The sequence below is a fragment of the Hemicordylus capensis genome, chromosome 3 (assembly GCF_027244095.1).
Source record: "Hemicordylus capensis ecotype Gifberg chromosome 3, rHemCap1.1.pri, whole genome shotgun sequence".
NCBI classification, from domain to species: Eukaryota; Metazoa; Chordata; class Lepidosauria; order Squamata; family Cordylidae; genus Hemicordylus; species Hemicordylus capensis.
The window spans coordinates 1,236,737-1,250,719 of NC_069659.1; the positions used below are offsets into that span (position 1 = coordinate 1,236,737).

Consider the following 13,983-nt stretch of genomic DNA (forward strand, 5'->3'; position numbering starts at 1 on the left):
AGGCCTGATCCTGAACGAGACTGGCCGTGGTGGGCCCGATTGCCGGGAGAAGGCAGCTTCTGGAACCTACGTGCTGCCGATCGCTCATCCTCTGCCAACCCCCCCCCCCAATGACAACTGCATCCTTTTCTGCTTCTCCTGCCCGCCTTCTAACCTGAATTTCCAAAATCCCCCTGTGTTGGGTTGGCATAGTTACACAGGGGCATAAGCAGAGCACCGCCGGATCAGGCCCAGGGCCTCCCCAGTCCAGCAAGCCCTCGCTCCCGGATCGGGGATTCGGAGCCTCTGAGGCTGAGCCTGGAAGCAACCGGGAGCCTTCAGGCCCGTTTGGGTTCTGAAGCAGCGGGCGGGGGGGGGGGCTGGGGGCGGACCGGGTGGAGGCGGCAGCTGCCGGCAGGGCTGCCTGGGCCAAGCGGACAGTCCCACTCCCGCTGCCTGCCCGGGAGGAGCCCATTCCTGCACCGATGGCGAGGCGGGGAGCCGCCACCTCGGTTAATCTTTCCTGTGCGGGGGAGGCGGGCAGTGGCTTCCAGGCCCCGCTGCTGCCGGCCCCTCCGGCCTCCTCCGAGCCAAGCACGCCCCCTTCCGCCACCCCTGCCCCTCTCCTCCTCCTCCTCCTCCTCCTCCCCCAGTGGCGCCACCGCCAGGGGGATGCTTTGCCCGGCCGGCAGCCTCCCCGTCCTTGCCTCCTGCGGACACCGCCGGCTGAGCCAACCGACAGCAGCAAGCAAGTCCCGGCTGCCGCCCTTGCCCGCCGGCGCTGCTCCGCGCTGAGGGGGCCCCTGCCCCAACCCCACCCCCAGGGGGGAGGAGGAGGAGGGCTGGCAGGCGGGGCTGCCTGTGCGCCGCCGCTGACACGTGCGCTGGTGGGTGGCGGTGGGAGCGGCAGCCGCCGCCTCGTGGCGAGGAGCCGTCGGGGCAGCCGCGGCTGGCGAAGTTCTCCCGGGGCAGCGTCCTTGGCGGCGCCTGCGCTGAGCCGGGAAAGGACCCGCTGCCGCCAGCTTTGCGGGGGGGGGGGGGCGCGCGCGCCTTGTTTCCTTCGCCACGGAAGGCGGGCGGGGTCGGGAGGTGGCGTGACGCCTTGGCTGGGTGGGGCTGGGAGGGATGGGAAGCCTCTGGCTGGGGCCCGCTGCCCGCTGCGCCCCCCTCTCTCCCGACGACGGGCTAATTCGCGGCTCCTCTTCCCCCCGCCCCCTCCTCCTCCTTCTCCTCCAGGGCGGCTGCTGCTGCTGCTGCGGCCCGGCCTGTTCCAAGCCAGCTTGGCCGCCGGGCCGCGGCTCTGCCTCGGTGGCAGCGGAGTGGAGGGAGGAAGCGGCTTCCAGAGGGGCCCCCTCCTGTCCGAAGAAGCCGCCCTCCTCCTCCTCCTGCCCCGAGGCGGCGCGCTTCCTTGCGGGGTAGCGGCGGCGGCGGCTGCTCTTGCAGACACCGCCTCCCCGCTCCTTCCCAGCCGGAGCCCCAGCAGCAGCCGCCTCTTCCGTGGCTGCACCCCCGGCGGCCGGAGACGTCGCCCCGGCGCAGAGCTTGGCCAGGCCAACCCCTTTCGGGGCACGGCGAGGATGCTCGGGGGGGCTTCACGGGCGCGGAGCGCGAGGAGCAGCCCAGCCCGCGCCTGGAGCCAGCTGGCCTCATGGCCTCCCCAGCCGCGGCCTTCCATTGGCCCGTCCACTCTTGGAGGCTTAAGACCCCCTTGCTTGTGTGGGGCCAGCCTTGCCTGCATGTGCTGCAGCCCCCTTCGGTTTGCCCATCAAGAAGGGCTCCTGGCCTGGAGGGCTGGCTAGAGGCTTCCTCCCGCTTGGCTTCGGAGGCAGGGTGCCTCTGACTGCAGCCCCCCAGTCGCAGGGAGGGGGCCTGGCCGCCCCACGTGTGGTGGGTGACTGGGCTGGGTGGGCCTCCTTGGGCCGGATCCTGCAGCCGTGGGGCTGCTCTTTGGATCCCTTTCTGCTTGGCGTGGCAGGCCAGAGACCAGCCACAGAGAGATGTTCACAGACAAATCCCTCACAGAGCAGAGGTTCCTAAATGGTCTTGGACTACGACTCCCATCGTCCCCAGCCACAGTGGCCGTTGGGGCGCTGCAGTCCAACAACCCCTGGGCACTCAAGGTCGGGAGCCCCCACCCCACCCCCGTACGCCTTCACCCCTCGTGTTCCCCACTCTCACTCCAATGGGGAAGGGTTCGGTCCTTCCCGACTTCCCTCCTGCGGGAAGCCCCGGCTCCAGCAGAACACACGGCCAGAAGCGGGACCAGATGCACCGGCCTTGGGGAGACCACGTGGAGGAGAATCTGTCGAATTATGCCTGGTGTGGAGAGAGTGGAGAGAAAGAGATTCCTCTCCCGCTCTCACATCACCAGATCCCACAAAACTGATGGCCAGGAAATTTAGGACCCACAAAAGGAAGTATTTTTTTCCAAATAGGTAGTGCATCATTAACCTACGGAATTCTCTGCCACGGGATGTGGGGGTGATGGCCACCAGCCTGGATGGCTCTAAAAGGGGCTTGGGAAAATCCACGGAGGACAGGTCTGTCAAGGGCTACTAGTCAGCGGGCTCTCGGCCACCTCCAGCTTCAGAGGCAGGACGCCTTGCAGGAGGCCGGCAGCAGGGGAGCACCAGCAGGAGGGAGGGCTTGCTCTCGCCTCTGCCCTCCGTGGGCTGCTCCCCAGAGGCATCTATTTGAGCCCCAGGTGGCGCAGTGGTAAAACTGCCGCCCTGTAACCAGAAGGTTACAAGTTCGATCCTGACCAGGGGCTCAAGGTTGACTCAGCCTTCCATCCTTCCGAGGTCGGTAAAATGAGTACCCAGAATGTTGGGGGGCAATATGCTAAAAATCATTGTAAACCGCTTAGAGAGCTTCCAGCTATAGAGTGGTATATAAATGTAAGTGCTATTGCTATTGCTATTGCTATTGCTATTGCTATTGCTATTGCTATCTGGTGGGCCACTGTGGGAAACAGGAGGCTGGACTAGGTGGGTCTGATCCAGCAGGGCTGCTCTTATGAGTGATAAATAGAATTCACACAAAAAAACACACACCCACCAACAGAGTAAAATTATTCAGATCGTTTGTTAAATTGAAGAAGTTGTTAAGTTGGACAGAATGGAAGTTCAGTAAAATTGGCAGGGAGGCGGACTCATGTGCCTAGGGAGGGTCTGCACCCCTGTAAACTTACCCACAACTGTGACTAGTCAAGCTGTGACAAATCACCATCTGAAAAACTTTGAAATGAGTGGCGGGAAAGAGCAGCTCAGTTTTGAGGCTCCGGGGGGTGGGGTGGGGGCAGGAGCCAGCCCCGGGTCTTGTTGCAACGGATGCTCTTCTTAGCTGGCTTGGCTTGGCCCGTCTCCATCAGCTGACGGATCCACAAGTGGCATCCTTCATGTTCCGTGGCAGCCCCAAAGCTTACAGTTCTTGGAGGTGTGGATTGTAGGGCCATGGAAATGTCCTCCTTTATGGTGTCTAATGATGGAAACGTCAGAAGCTGCCTGATGGCACGGGTCCAGCTCGCTCGGGACTTCTACTCTGACTGGCAGCAGCCCTCCAGGGTTTCAGGCAGAGACTTTCCCAGCCCTGCTGCTAATGGAACTGCTCCGGGGTGACTGGCAAACCCCCCTAAATGCATTCAGGCTTGTGTGGGGGATTAGCCAGCTAGAGTGGAGCCATCCCATGTCAGAATTCATTTGTGCAGAGTTCTGGTCCTGGGGAAATGAACTAAGAATCAAATAAAGTAAGCTTTTATTTGGGGATTTTAGGGGTACAGCAGAGAAAAGAGTTGATTAAGGCAATATTACTGCTAAAATGCGGTACAGAGATTAGCCAGATAACTTACAAAGAGGCAATATGGCTTGGTGTTTGAACCTGAGGAACTCCAGGCTGGCTAGAGAAAGAAGGCTGCAGAGAAAGCCGGGATGCTGCCAGGTCTGCATCAGGCCCCTCCTTCCCCAGGCCGCAAAAGGAGGTGAATTGACACCAGCCTCCTTGCAGCCAAAGCCCCTTGAATCCTGGATGGGTGGGAGGAACCCTTTGACTCTGGTCCAATGAACCATTTGACTTTGGATCCTGAAGTTCCTCAAGGACTTCTGGGGCTGTTTGCCGGAGGAGGCCCCCCCCCCAGGTTTATGCTCCGGGTCTCTCAGAAACTAGGAGTGGGCAGGGAGGGAGCATCAGGTTTGTGCCTTGGACGTGTTTCCGGGACACATCTGGGGCAGCCTGCGGCCCTCCAGCCATTATTTCGTTAATCATTCTTGAGAGTTAATGGCCTAAACGCCTCTGTGGCACTGAGCGCTGGACAGGGAAGGAGGCTGCCCTGCAGGCTGGGAGCAGGAGGAAGAGAAGTCACAGGGAAAGGCCACGGGGACTCCATTTGACAGGGTGGCGGGAAATGGGGCGGGGGGAGAGACATCCCACCCCATGAAAAAAGTGGAAAGTTACACCCCCGCACCGCCTGGCAGCTCTCCCAGTCCTGAGAAGCAATTGTTGTGCTAGCCACACAAGCAGCATTCAGCCAAGGTCGCTCTCTGCCTGCTGAGAGACCTTCTGCCTCCTTCCCCCCTCAGCCCTCCAATGTGGAGCCGCGCCCTAGAAGGATTCTCCTCCACCACCAGCCGAGTTCCCTGAGGTGAGCCTGTGCACTCCTGTGTGCTCTCTCCCTTTCTCTAGGGACCACAGCCGGCCTCTCGGAGGGCCTCCCCTTCATGGCTGCGCTCAATCACAGCAACTTTGACCCGATCACGTTTGTCTTGACCGGGATCCCAGGCATGGAGGACTCTCACATCTGGATCTCCGTCCCCTTCTGCCTGATGTACGTGGCTGCCCTGGCCGGGAACTCCTTCCTCCTGCTCCTCATTGCCACGGACCGCAGCCTCCACCAGCCCATGTGCCTCTTCCTGGCCATGCTGTCTGTGGCTGACCTCATGCTGTCCACGGCCACCGTGCCTGAAATGCTGGCCATCTTCTGGTTCGGCTCCAGGGAGATCTCCTTTGATGCCTGCATCGCCCAGATGTTCTTCACCCACTTCAGCTTCATCGCCGAGTCAACGATCCTGCTTGCCATGGCCTTCGACCGCTACGTGGCCATCTGCTACCCGCTGCGTTACATGGCCATCCTGACACCCTCAGCCATCGGGAAGATGGCCGTGGCGGCCGTCCTGAGGGGACTGTGCATCATGTTCCCGCCCATTTTCCTCCTCAAGAGGCTGCCCTACTGCGGCCATAGCACCATGCCCCACACCTACTGCGAGCACATGGGCATTGCCCGGCTGGCCTGCGCGGACATCACCGTCAACATCTGGTACGGCTTCACCACCACCCTCCTGTCCTCGGGGCTGGACGTGGTGCTGATCGCGCTATCGTATGCCATGATCCTCAGGGCTGCCTTCCGGCTCCCCTCCAAAGAGGCCCGTCTCAAGGCCCTGGGCACCTGCGGCTCCCACCTCTGCGTCATCCTGCTGTTCTACGTGCCAGCCTTCTTCTCCTTCCTCACCCACCGCTTTGGCCACAACATTCCCAGCTGCATCCACATCCTGTTGGCCAACCTCTATGTGGTGGTGCCTCCCATGCTCAACCCCATTGTCTATGGAGTCAGAACGAGACAGATCCGGGAGCGGGTCACGCGTGCGCTCTCACATGCAGGGGTGAAGTGCTGCGAATGCTTGGCCTGACCTCTGCTCCAGCATCCCTGCTGGATGCGGACTGGGGCCCCCACCTGCAGTCACCTAAGAGATGGCATCCTCCTCCTCCTTGAGAGGAAGGAGGTGATGGACTCCCAAGGAACTGGCATTCGGGACCGGCAGGATTCCTGGGCGCCATTCTTCCTTGGATCATTCATGGGCTTCGGTTGACCCAGCTCCCAGCCCAGCTGCGGCTTTGAGAACGGGGTCGCAACAGATCCTGCCGTCTCCCTGGGCCCTCCTCAGTTGTGTACGGCTGTGGCTGCAGGTTTGTGGAAACTCCTCCTCCTCCACCTTCTCCACGACCAGTTGAACTGAGCCCTGCTGAGGAGGCCCTGGCTGCCCAGGGGTGGCGCTCTCCTCCCCCGGAGGGCCCTGGCTGACCCTGCCGGATCCTTCAGGCGTCTCTGGCAGGCTGCCCTCCTCCTCCTCCTCTTCCTCGCAGTTGTGTCGGTGCCGCCATGCAAGGCTGCCTGCTTGGGGTCCTCGGAAGCCCATTGACGCGTGATGTTCAGCACTGATACGACAAGGGTGCAGGTCTGTACACAGGTACGGTCATTCACATGCAATGCTGCTGAACGCAAGGGCAGTGGTCCACTTCCTCTCTGTACCCTGCATTTCAAGGGCCTGTATCCAGGGTCACTTTTTAAATGAACACAGGTCCAGTCATTCTCACAATCACATGTACAAGTGTACAGACACCTGTACACTTGTACAGCGTCATGTTTGCATTGGGCACCTGTCTCCTCTCTAAGGCTATTGATAGGCAATTTGGAAAATCTATATTGGGGGCTGGGCCCTTCACAGCCGGCACCCCTGCCCTCCCCACCCCCTCCAGGTCACCTTGCATTGATGCCTTGCCATTGATACCTGCCCAGCAAGCCTGAGGCTGGGGCTACAAGGCCACGTGCATGGCTGGCTGGCCAGGAGGCCTTGCCTCTCTTAGGAAGAGGACTGTCTCTTGGCAATGTGGACACAGCACAGGAGAGTGCTGTCTGGCAGCGGCTCAGGCCTTTCGCTGGCCAGGATGAGGTGGAACCCTGGAAGCACAACGGAGAGGAGAGGGGCAGCCTCTCCCAGCAGACCCGGCTGCTTCCAAGGCCCAAATCAGCCAACAGCAGCGCCAGCTCAGTTCATCGCCAGGTCCCTCCCAGGGTGCCTTCCGGCTGCAGGCATGGCTGGCGCAGCTTCCTTCCCTGGCAGGGTTTCTCTGAGCCCACTTTCCGGCCCTCGGAGCCACCTTTTGGCACCGCTCGTCTTCCGTCTGCAAAGCCCGTCCGTCACCCTCTCGCTGGGGCCAGTGTTTGGGCCGGGCCACCTTGGACTGTAGACCGATGCTTTGCCACCTGCACCCTAAACCATCCCTGCACATGGAAATCTAGTCTGCCTGGGAGGAGGTGAGACTCAAGGCCCTCTTGTCTCCCGGACAGGGCATTTTGTACGCAGAGACATCTGTTCTTATCTGACGGGATATTCGGCCCTGTCGTGTGTGAGCATCCCGGAGGAGGGACCTTCCAGCCACTGGTTCCCCATCTCGGTGAGAAGTCGGCCTTGGGCGACAGGGAGGGAATAGTCAAGGGACCTGTGCTCAGAATAGTTGTAGGCTGGGTGGGAAATTTGTGGTGCAATATTGGGGTGTGGTTTTTCTTGAGGATCTTTCCCCCCCCAGAGTTGGAATCCATCTGTGGTCAAGCTCACAGGTTCTCTGCAGGCCGCCCAGCAGGGTTCAGAATGACAGACGCTTGGCTCTAATCTCTCTCCCTGCTGTTGGTGGTCATACAGCAACCATTCGCACCTCAAATTAAAGGTAGTTTTACAGTATTTCATTTAAGATGCATCGTATAAAAGATCAATGTGCTATGCACAAGTATTCTCTATACACAATTATCACCATCATTGTCATCATCATCATTAAGAATATTTATCATTTTTGAACCAAAAAGTTTCCAAAGTGGTTCACATAAGAAAAAAGAAAAATGTGGTTCCCTGCCCACAAAGGACTCACATTCTAAAAAGACAGTAGACAGTGCCAGCAGCCACTGGAGGAACGTTGTGCTGGGGCAGGAGAGGGCCACTTGCTCTCCTGGCTAAACAAAGAAGCCATCACTTGAGAAGGTGCCTCTTTGGTCGATGGTAGGCCCTGGGACAAAGGGCGGAGGTGGGCCCTCCCCCCACTTCTTTCTCCTCCCCCTCCCACCATAGCTTTGCTGCAGAAGGTGGGGCAGGAGAGGGTGGAAAACATTCTCAGCAGCCCCCCACCTCACTCTCATCCTATGCAAATACTGTCACACACTCCCCAGGCACACAGCCACTTCCACACGCACACAGGCATTTCCCTAGCTCAGAGGGATTCCTTAAATGCATATACCTGCTACCATCACGTCATATCTTCATACAGCATCAACAGCACTTCTGTCTTTCTTCTTGGCCTGTCCACGAACATGCTTGCTCTCTCACACACCCCAGATTTAGGGGTTAGCAGAACCCAGACACTAATGTGGGGGGAAGCAGAGAAAAGGAGCATGAAGGTTTCGCCTGCCAAGGAGTGGGGGGCGGGGGGGTGGAGAGGGAGCTCCTGCCAAACTCTCCCCTCTTTGTTCGGTTCTGCCCCCAGCCTAGTTCTCTAGGTTCATGCGCTCTAGGTCCGTGCTCTCTGTGTGTGCAAGCAACAGCTGTGTGCTGCTTTTGTTTTTGTATTTTTACTGATTTTAAAATGGTTTTAATTTATGATACCGCAAGTCACCTTGAATATCCCAAAAAAGTGGGAGAAAAGGAAACATTAAAACAGTGTTATGTGCTTAGAGTGCATCTTATGTGCTTTAAGTGGAGTACATGGATACAGCCCAGCTTCATCAAGCCCTCCAAATGAAGTTGATCAGTACTGAATGAAGTAATTCTGACAAATTATACGATGTCTTCCTTTACCACTTGTTTGCCATCCTGTCAGCCCCTTCGTCCTGAGAACGGCAGGATTCCCGTCCCATCTTATCCATGCAGCCCCCTTCACCCGGGGTCTTTATGACCCCATCCAAGCAGCTGCACAACGTCTCCTTGCGTGGAAAGCTTTGGGAGTTGTGGTGGGCATTTCCCTGGCTGGAGAAGAGCTTCTGGAGCTGGGCCCCAGGGCTGCTGTTTCTGGCCTCCCTGCCCTCAGCTGGCTCTGGGGGTGGAAGCTCTGGGTGGTCTGACCTCCTCCTCCTCCTCCTCCTCGGGCCAGTATCCCACCCACTGGGGTTACATGCTGCCCATAGACGGGCCGGCAGAGGCCTCCCCTCCCCTCTGGCCACCTGCTTCTGGGACCAAAGCCGCCCGGCCATCCCCAGCTTTCCTTCCGGTGGAGCTGGACAGGAGCCACTGGCAAACAAGATGTCCCCACACCGTCTGGTGGTGCTCGCAGGTTCCTTTCATCAGTCCTAGTTCAGAATAAAGTTTTAGACTTTTTTGGGCCAAGTGCTGGGAAGCCTTCCAGCGAGACTCGATGGTGCCAGGGCTTTGTCAGCTGCATGGACTCTCAGGCCGTTTCCGGGTCCAACTCAAGGTGCTGCTTTTAACCTTTAAAGCCAGGCTGCTCAATTTGGAACCCCACCCCCTCCCCAGAAGTTGGCCTACAACTCCCATAACCCCTGGCTATTGACCACTGTGCCTGGGGATTATGGGATTATTAACCATAGGTAGCGCAGCAGGGAAATGCTTGACTAACAAGCAGAAGGTTGCCGGTTCGAATCCCCACGGGTACTATATCGGGCAGCAGCGATAGAGGAAGATGCTGAAAGGCCTCATCTCATCCTGCGCGGGAGGAGGCCATGGTCAACCCCTCCTGTATTCTACCAAAGAAAACCATGGGGTTCTGTGGGTGCCAGGAGTTGAAATCAACTTGATGGCACCCTTTACCTTTACCTTAGTCCAAAAACAGCTGGGGGCCCTAAGTTGAGCAGGCCTGCTTTAAAGCCCTAACTGGCATGGGACCGGGTTACCTGAGAGTGCCCCATATGTCCCAACCAGGACCTTAAGAGCTTCTTCAGAAGCCCTCCTCTGGGTGCTCCTGTCAAACGTGGTGAGATGGGTGGCTACTAGGGAGAGGGCCTTTTCGGTGGCCGCACCCCATTTACGGAACAGCCTCCCCAGTGAGGTTCACCCGGCTTCATCACTTTGCTCTTCTAGATGCCAAGTCACTATCTTTTAGATTGTGAGCCCTTTGGGGACAGGGAGCCATTTTATTTATTTATTATTTCTCTGTGTAAACCGCCCTGAGCCATTTTTGGAAGGGCGGTATAGAAATCAAATAAATAAATAAATAAATAAATGAGTGAAAATCTTTTTGTTCACTCAGGCCTTTTAAATTTTTAATTTTGATCTGATTTTAACTGATTTTAAAAATGTCTTAAATTGTTTTGTATTGTATTTTGTAGCCCCCCCCCTTTGGGTGGGGTCTGTTATGAATTTTTTTGGTCTGTTATTGTTTTTATCTCGTGCTTGAAGGTTGTAAGTCACCCAAAGAACCTTTTGTTATGTGGCAGCTAACCAATAAAGTTCATTATTATTACAGTATGCTATTTACACACAGTTGAGCAGATGTTATTGACTGGATTTGGTACTTTAAGTGTCAGGCCCCTTCCAAGGGTCTAGGATAACTAAAGAAAAAATTAAAGATAGCGTCATAGTATTTGTGCTGTCCCGAGTCGCGTGATGATGATGATGGTGATGATGATGATATAATATAATATTCCTGCAGCTGCAAAACCAGACGCTGAAAAGAGAAAAGAAAACCTCCAGCTGCTAACTGGATGGGTTCTCTGTCGCTGAGTGACGTGTGTGAGCTGGTGGGGCTTAGACCAGTGGTCATCACTGGATGGCTGGGTCAGCATCAGGTGGTGACCCTCCCGGAATGTGTGGCTGGAGCGATGCTGCACCCATGATGTGGTGACACCCCCGGGGAGCTGTGGGGTGGGGGAGGCAGCTGGACGGAGCCGACTGCCAGGCAGGGGTCTCGCTTGGGTTCAGCCCTCTTCTTGGGGGATCAGCATCTAGGGAGATGTTGGGGATGAATGCAGGAGTGTGTGTGTGGGGGGGCTTTGCCTGTCCCGCCCTGCTTGTGACCCACTGGAAAGAGAGCTTGGAGCAGCTGCTGCCAGCCAATGACCTCAGCAGTGACCTCACAGAGCATGGATTCTGCATCAGAAGGTTGTCTGGAGCACCTGCCTAGGGGAGGGCAGGGTGGGGAGAAGAGGCGCCCCATCGCTTGCATGGTGACAGAGCGAAGAAGACGTGAGGGACAGTTTGGACTGGGATGAGAATCGAGGCCTGTCTTTCTCTGGGTAGCAAGGAGGGCGCCTCCCTCTCCACTTCTCACCCCAAAGGACCTTTGGTTTTTCCCAGGAGAAGGATCTGGCACGTTGCAGCATTATGGTCGAAAGCCAGAAGATCCCCGGAGCCGACCTCGGAGCCCCCACTGAGCCTCAGGTCATCCGGATCGTGGTGAAGACCCCCTGGCAGAAGGAAGAATTCCTCGTCCACAAGGACATGCCTGTCCGGGAGCTGAAAGAGCACGTCAGCCGGCACTTCTCCTCTTCTCCCGACCAAGTGGTGCTGGTCTACGCCGGAAGGCTCCTAAAAGACCACAAGACCCTTGGCCAGCACGGGGTCCACCTGGACAGCAATGCCACTCTCTATGTGGTCATCCGGTCCCCCCGAGGGCGCTCCTTCCGGCAGCCGGCAGCAGGTCCTCCCGGCGGCAACCTCTCGGCTCAGAAGGCTCCCCGGAGCAGCCCCTTGGCCAGCGAGGGCCTCCGGGAGCTGACGGCCAGCCTGGGCCTCAACACGGCCAACTTTGTCGAGTTCCAGAGCCAGCTCATGTCCAATCCCGAGTTGATGCTCCAGCTCTTGGAAAACCCCTCCATCCAGAGCAAGCTCTCCAGCCCAGGCTTGATGAAGGAGCTGGCCACCAACAGCCCCCAAGTGCGGCAGGTGATTCAGAGAGCCCCTGAGATCAGCCGTGTCCTCAGCTCCCCTGAAGGCATGAGGCTGGTGGTGGAGCTGGCCAGGAACCCCACGGCTGTGCGGGAAATCATCAAATCCCCACCCCAGGCCCTGAGCTACCTGGGCGGTGCCGGGGGGGCCTCCGGGGGAGACAACAACAGCAGTGCCCTGCAGGGCCATTTTGCGGAGATGCAGGGCCTGGGGCAGAAAGCCCTGCCCAAGAAGCTTGGGCCGAGCCTGCCGCCAGCCCCCCCGGCCTCGGAGCAGGGCAAGAAGCCAGCCCATGCCAGAGCGCAGCTGCCTTCTCCTAGGACGTGGCCCCCGAAACACCCTGGCGCCCAGGACCTGGCCACTGGCAGCAGAGACCACAGCAAGGGAGAGAGTGGTGGCAGCAGCCGGGGCGAGGCTGGGCAGCTGGCCTCCGCAGCGGTGAAGAACCTGCTCCACCAGATCATCAGGCACCTTCTGCAGAACATTGTGAGCGGCCCCTGCGGCAGGAACCCTGCTGGGCAGGGGCACAGCCAGAGCCCAGAGCCGGTGGCCAAGGTGGCCCAGAGGAGCCCTGCTGCGGCCAGGAGCCCCCGCGAGCAGCAGCCGCCCCCGGCGCCCCTGCAGGTCCCGGCGCTCCTGCAACAGATCCAGGACACAGACGTCCTGCTGGCCAGCTGGAGCCCCAAGGAGCTCCAGGGCCTGCTTGAGATCCAGCAGCGGCTGCAGGCCCTGGCCACCGACGAGCCGGCCGAGCGGCCAGCCAGACTGGCCAGGCGGTCCGCACGGAGAGCGCACTCCATCACCTCCCTCTGCGACCTCCTCCCCGCCGCCGCCGCCCGGGTGGGGCGCCAGGATTTCTCTGCCCAGCAGATCTTGCAGGCTCTGGTGGGGGCCGATTTCGCAGCCAGTGCCAAGCCCGCCAGCCACCTGCGGGGCTCTTCTGCGCGGCCGTCTTCCAAGCAGAAGCGGACGTACAAGCTCTGAGACCAAAGCTGGGCCACCGCTGGAGGGGAGGCTGGGCTCCTGGGGTGGTGGCGGCGGCCACTGCTGCTGCCGCTGCTGTGCCCCTGCTGGAGCGTCATAAAGGAGTGGATCTCGTGGTTTCTGATTAAAAGGCTTTACCTCTTTCAAATGGCTGCTGCTGCTGCTGCTGCTGGCTTCCCTTGGGGCTCTTCCAGACACGGGGCAACTGAGCGCTTCCTGGGAAGCCAAGGCGGACCTCAGGTCCTGGGGACCCAGCTTGCCCAAGCAGGGCAGGGCAGGGAGGCGCTGGGCATCTCTCTCCAGGCCCCTCGCCAGGCAGGATGCCTCGTCTGTTCAAGAGGCTCCACGGAGGTGCTGGTCGCTTCACGGGCTTCCACTCGCAGCCCCCTTGCAGGGCTTTGCACGCAGGCCTGCCGGAGGGCTGGAGGAGGTTTTCTCCAGGGGCTGGGGGGGGGGCTGGGGTCTGCTTGAAGGGACAGTGCAGGGCCTCAGGCATGGCACCCAGAACCACACACAGCATTCGAAGATCTGTGCTGCCACACCACCGATCTGTGCCAGGGCACTGTGATATTACTGGCCGTTTTAACCCGGGTCCCTGCCGCCACGTCCACCCTTTTCGCAGCAGCTGCTCACTTGCCTGGTATTTCCACTGAGCTGCCCGTCACAATCTCAAGGTCTTCCCAGATCTGGTCGTTCTTTGGGCCCCATCCGTAAGGCTGCCTCTGTTGCTCCACATCCCCAAACCAGGAGAAGTTCCAGGGGCCAGCAGGGCAGCCGGGGCGGGGGGTGTCGTGGTTCTTGAAGAAGGGAGGACACATGTCCCTGGACTCCGGAGGGAGAGGGAGGCCCTCAGCGGGACGGCCGATGGGTCTCCCCCTCCTCCCTCTCCAAAGAAAAAGACGGGGGTCCATCTTTTTGTCCCGGATGAGTGTGCCCTGCCTGGATTCCGGCTCCCTCCTTGGGAAGGAGAGTCATTGCAGAGTACTGATGGTGTCTGGGTAATATTGGTCCTCTGACACCCATATACAGGCGGGGTGCTGCTGGATAAAGCTGGCAAGGCAGATGCCGTCATCGTCATGGTCCTGAGGAGTCCGCAGCAGCAGCAGCAGCAGCAGCAGCAGCAGGGGGCACCACGGGGGAAGCCCCGCCCACTCTGCCCGCGGAGATGCTGCTGCTGCTGCTGCTGCTGCCCCCACTGCCAGGCCGGCCCTTCATTCAGAGCAGAACGGAGCCATTGGCCAGACGTCCTCTGGGCCTCTTCGCCACCCAAGGATGAACTCACAGCTGGCCAGCAAATGACCCACCACTCAGTAACACACTCAGGGCAGTATAACTTGTGGTTGGGGTCTTTTGCCCCCGTGTGGGT

General features: G+C 59.0%; 1 protein-coding gene across 1 annotated transcript; it reads left to right on the forward strand.

Annotated features, from left to right (window-relative positions):
- The first annotated feature begins 4,688 nt into the window (after positions 1 to 4,688).
- Positions 4,689 to 12,759, forward strand: LOC128348879 (ubiquilin-1-like). The gene is made up of 2 exons (XM_053304593.1): positions 4,689 to 5,603; positions 11,127 to 12,759. The coding sequence occupies exons 1-2, from the start codon at positions 4,692 to 4,694 to the stop codon at positions 12,615 to 12,617; spliced, it is 2,403 nt and encodes an 800-aa protein (XP_053160568.1). The 5' UTR covers positions 4,689 to 4,691; the 3' UTR covers positions 12,618 to 12,759.
- Positions 12,760 to 13,983: the final 1,224 nt, after the last annotated feature.

Coding starts and splice junctions, on each gene's coding strand:
- LOC128348879 (XM_053304593.1), top strand. CDS start 4,692: ATGGCTGCGCTCAATCACAGCAACTTTGACCCGATCACGTTTGTCTTG. Junction 5,604..11,126: donor CGAGACAGATCCGGGAGCGG/GTCACGCGTGCG, acceptor ACTGAGCCTCAG/GTCATCCGGATCGTGGTGAA.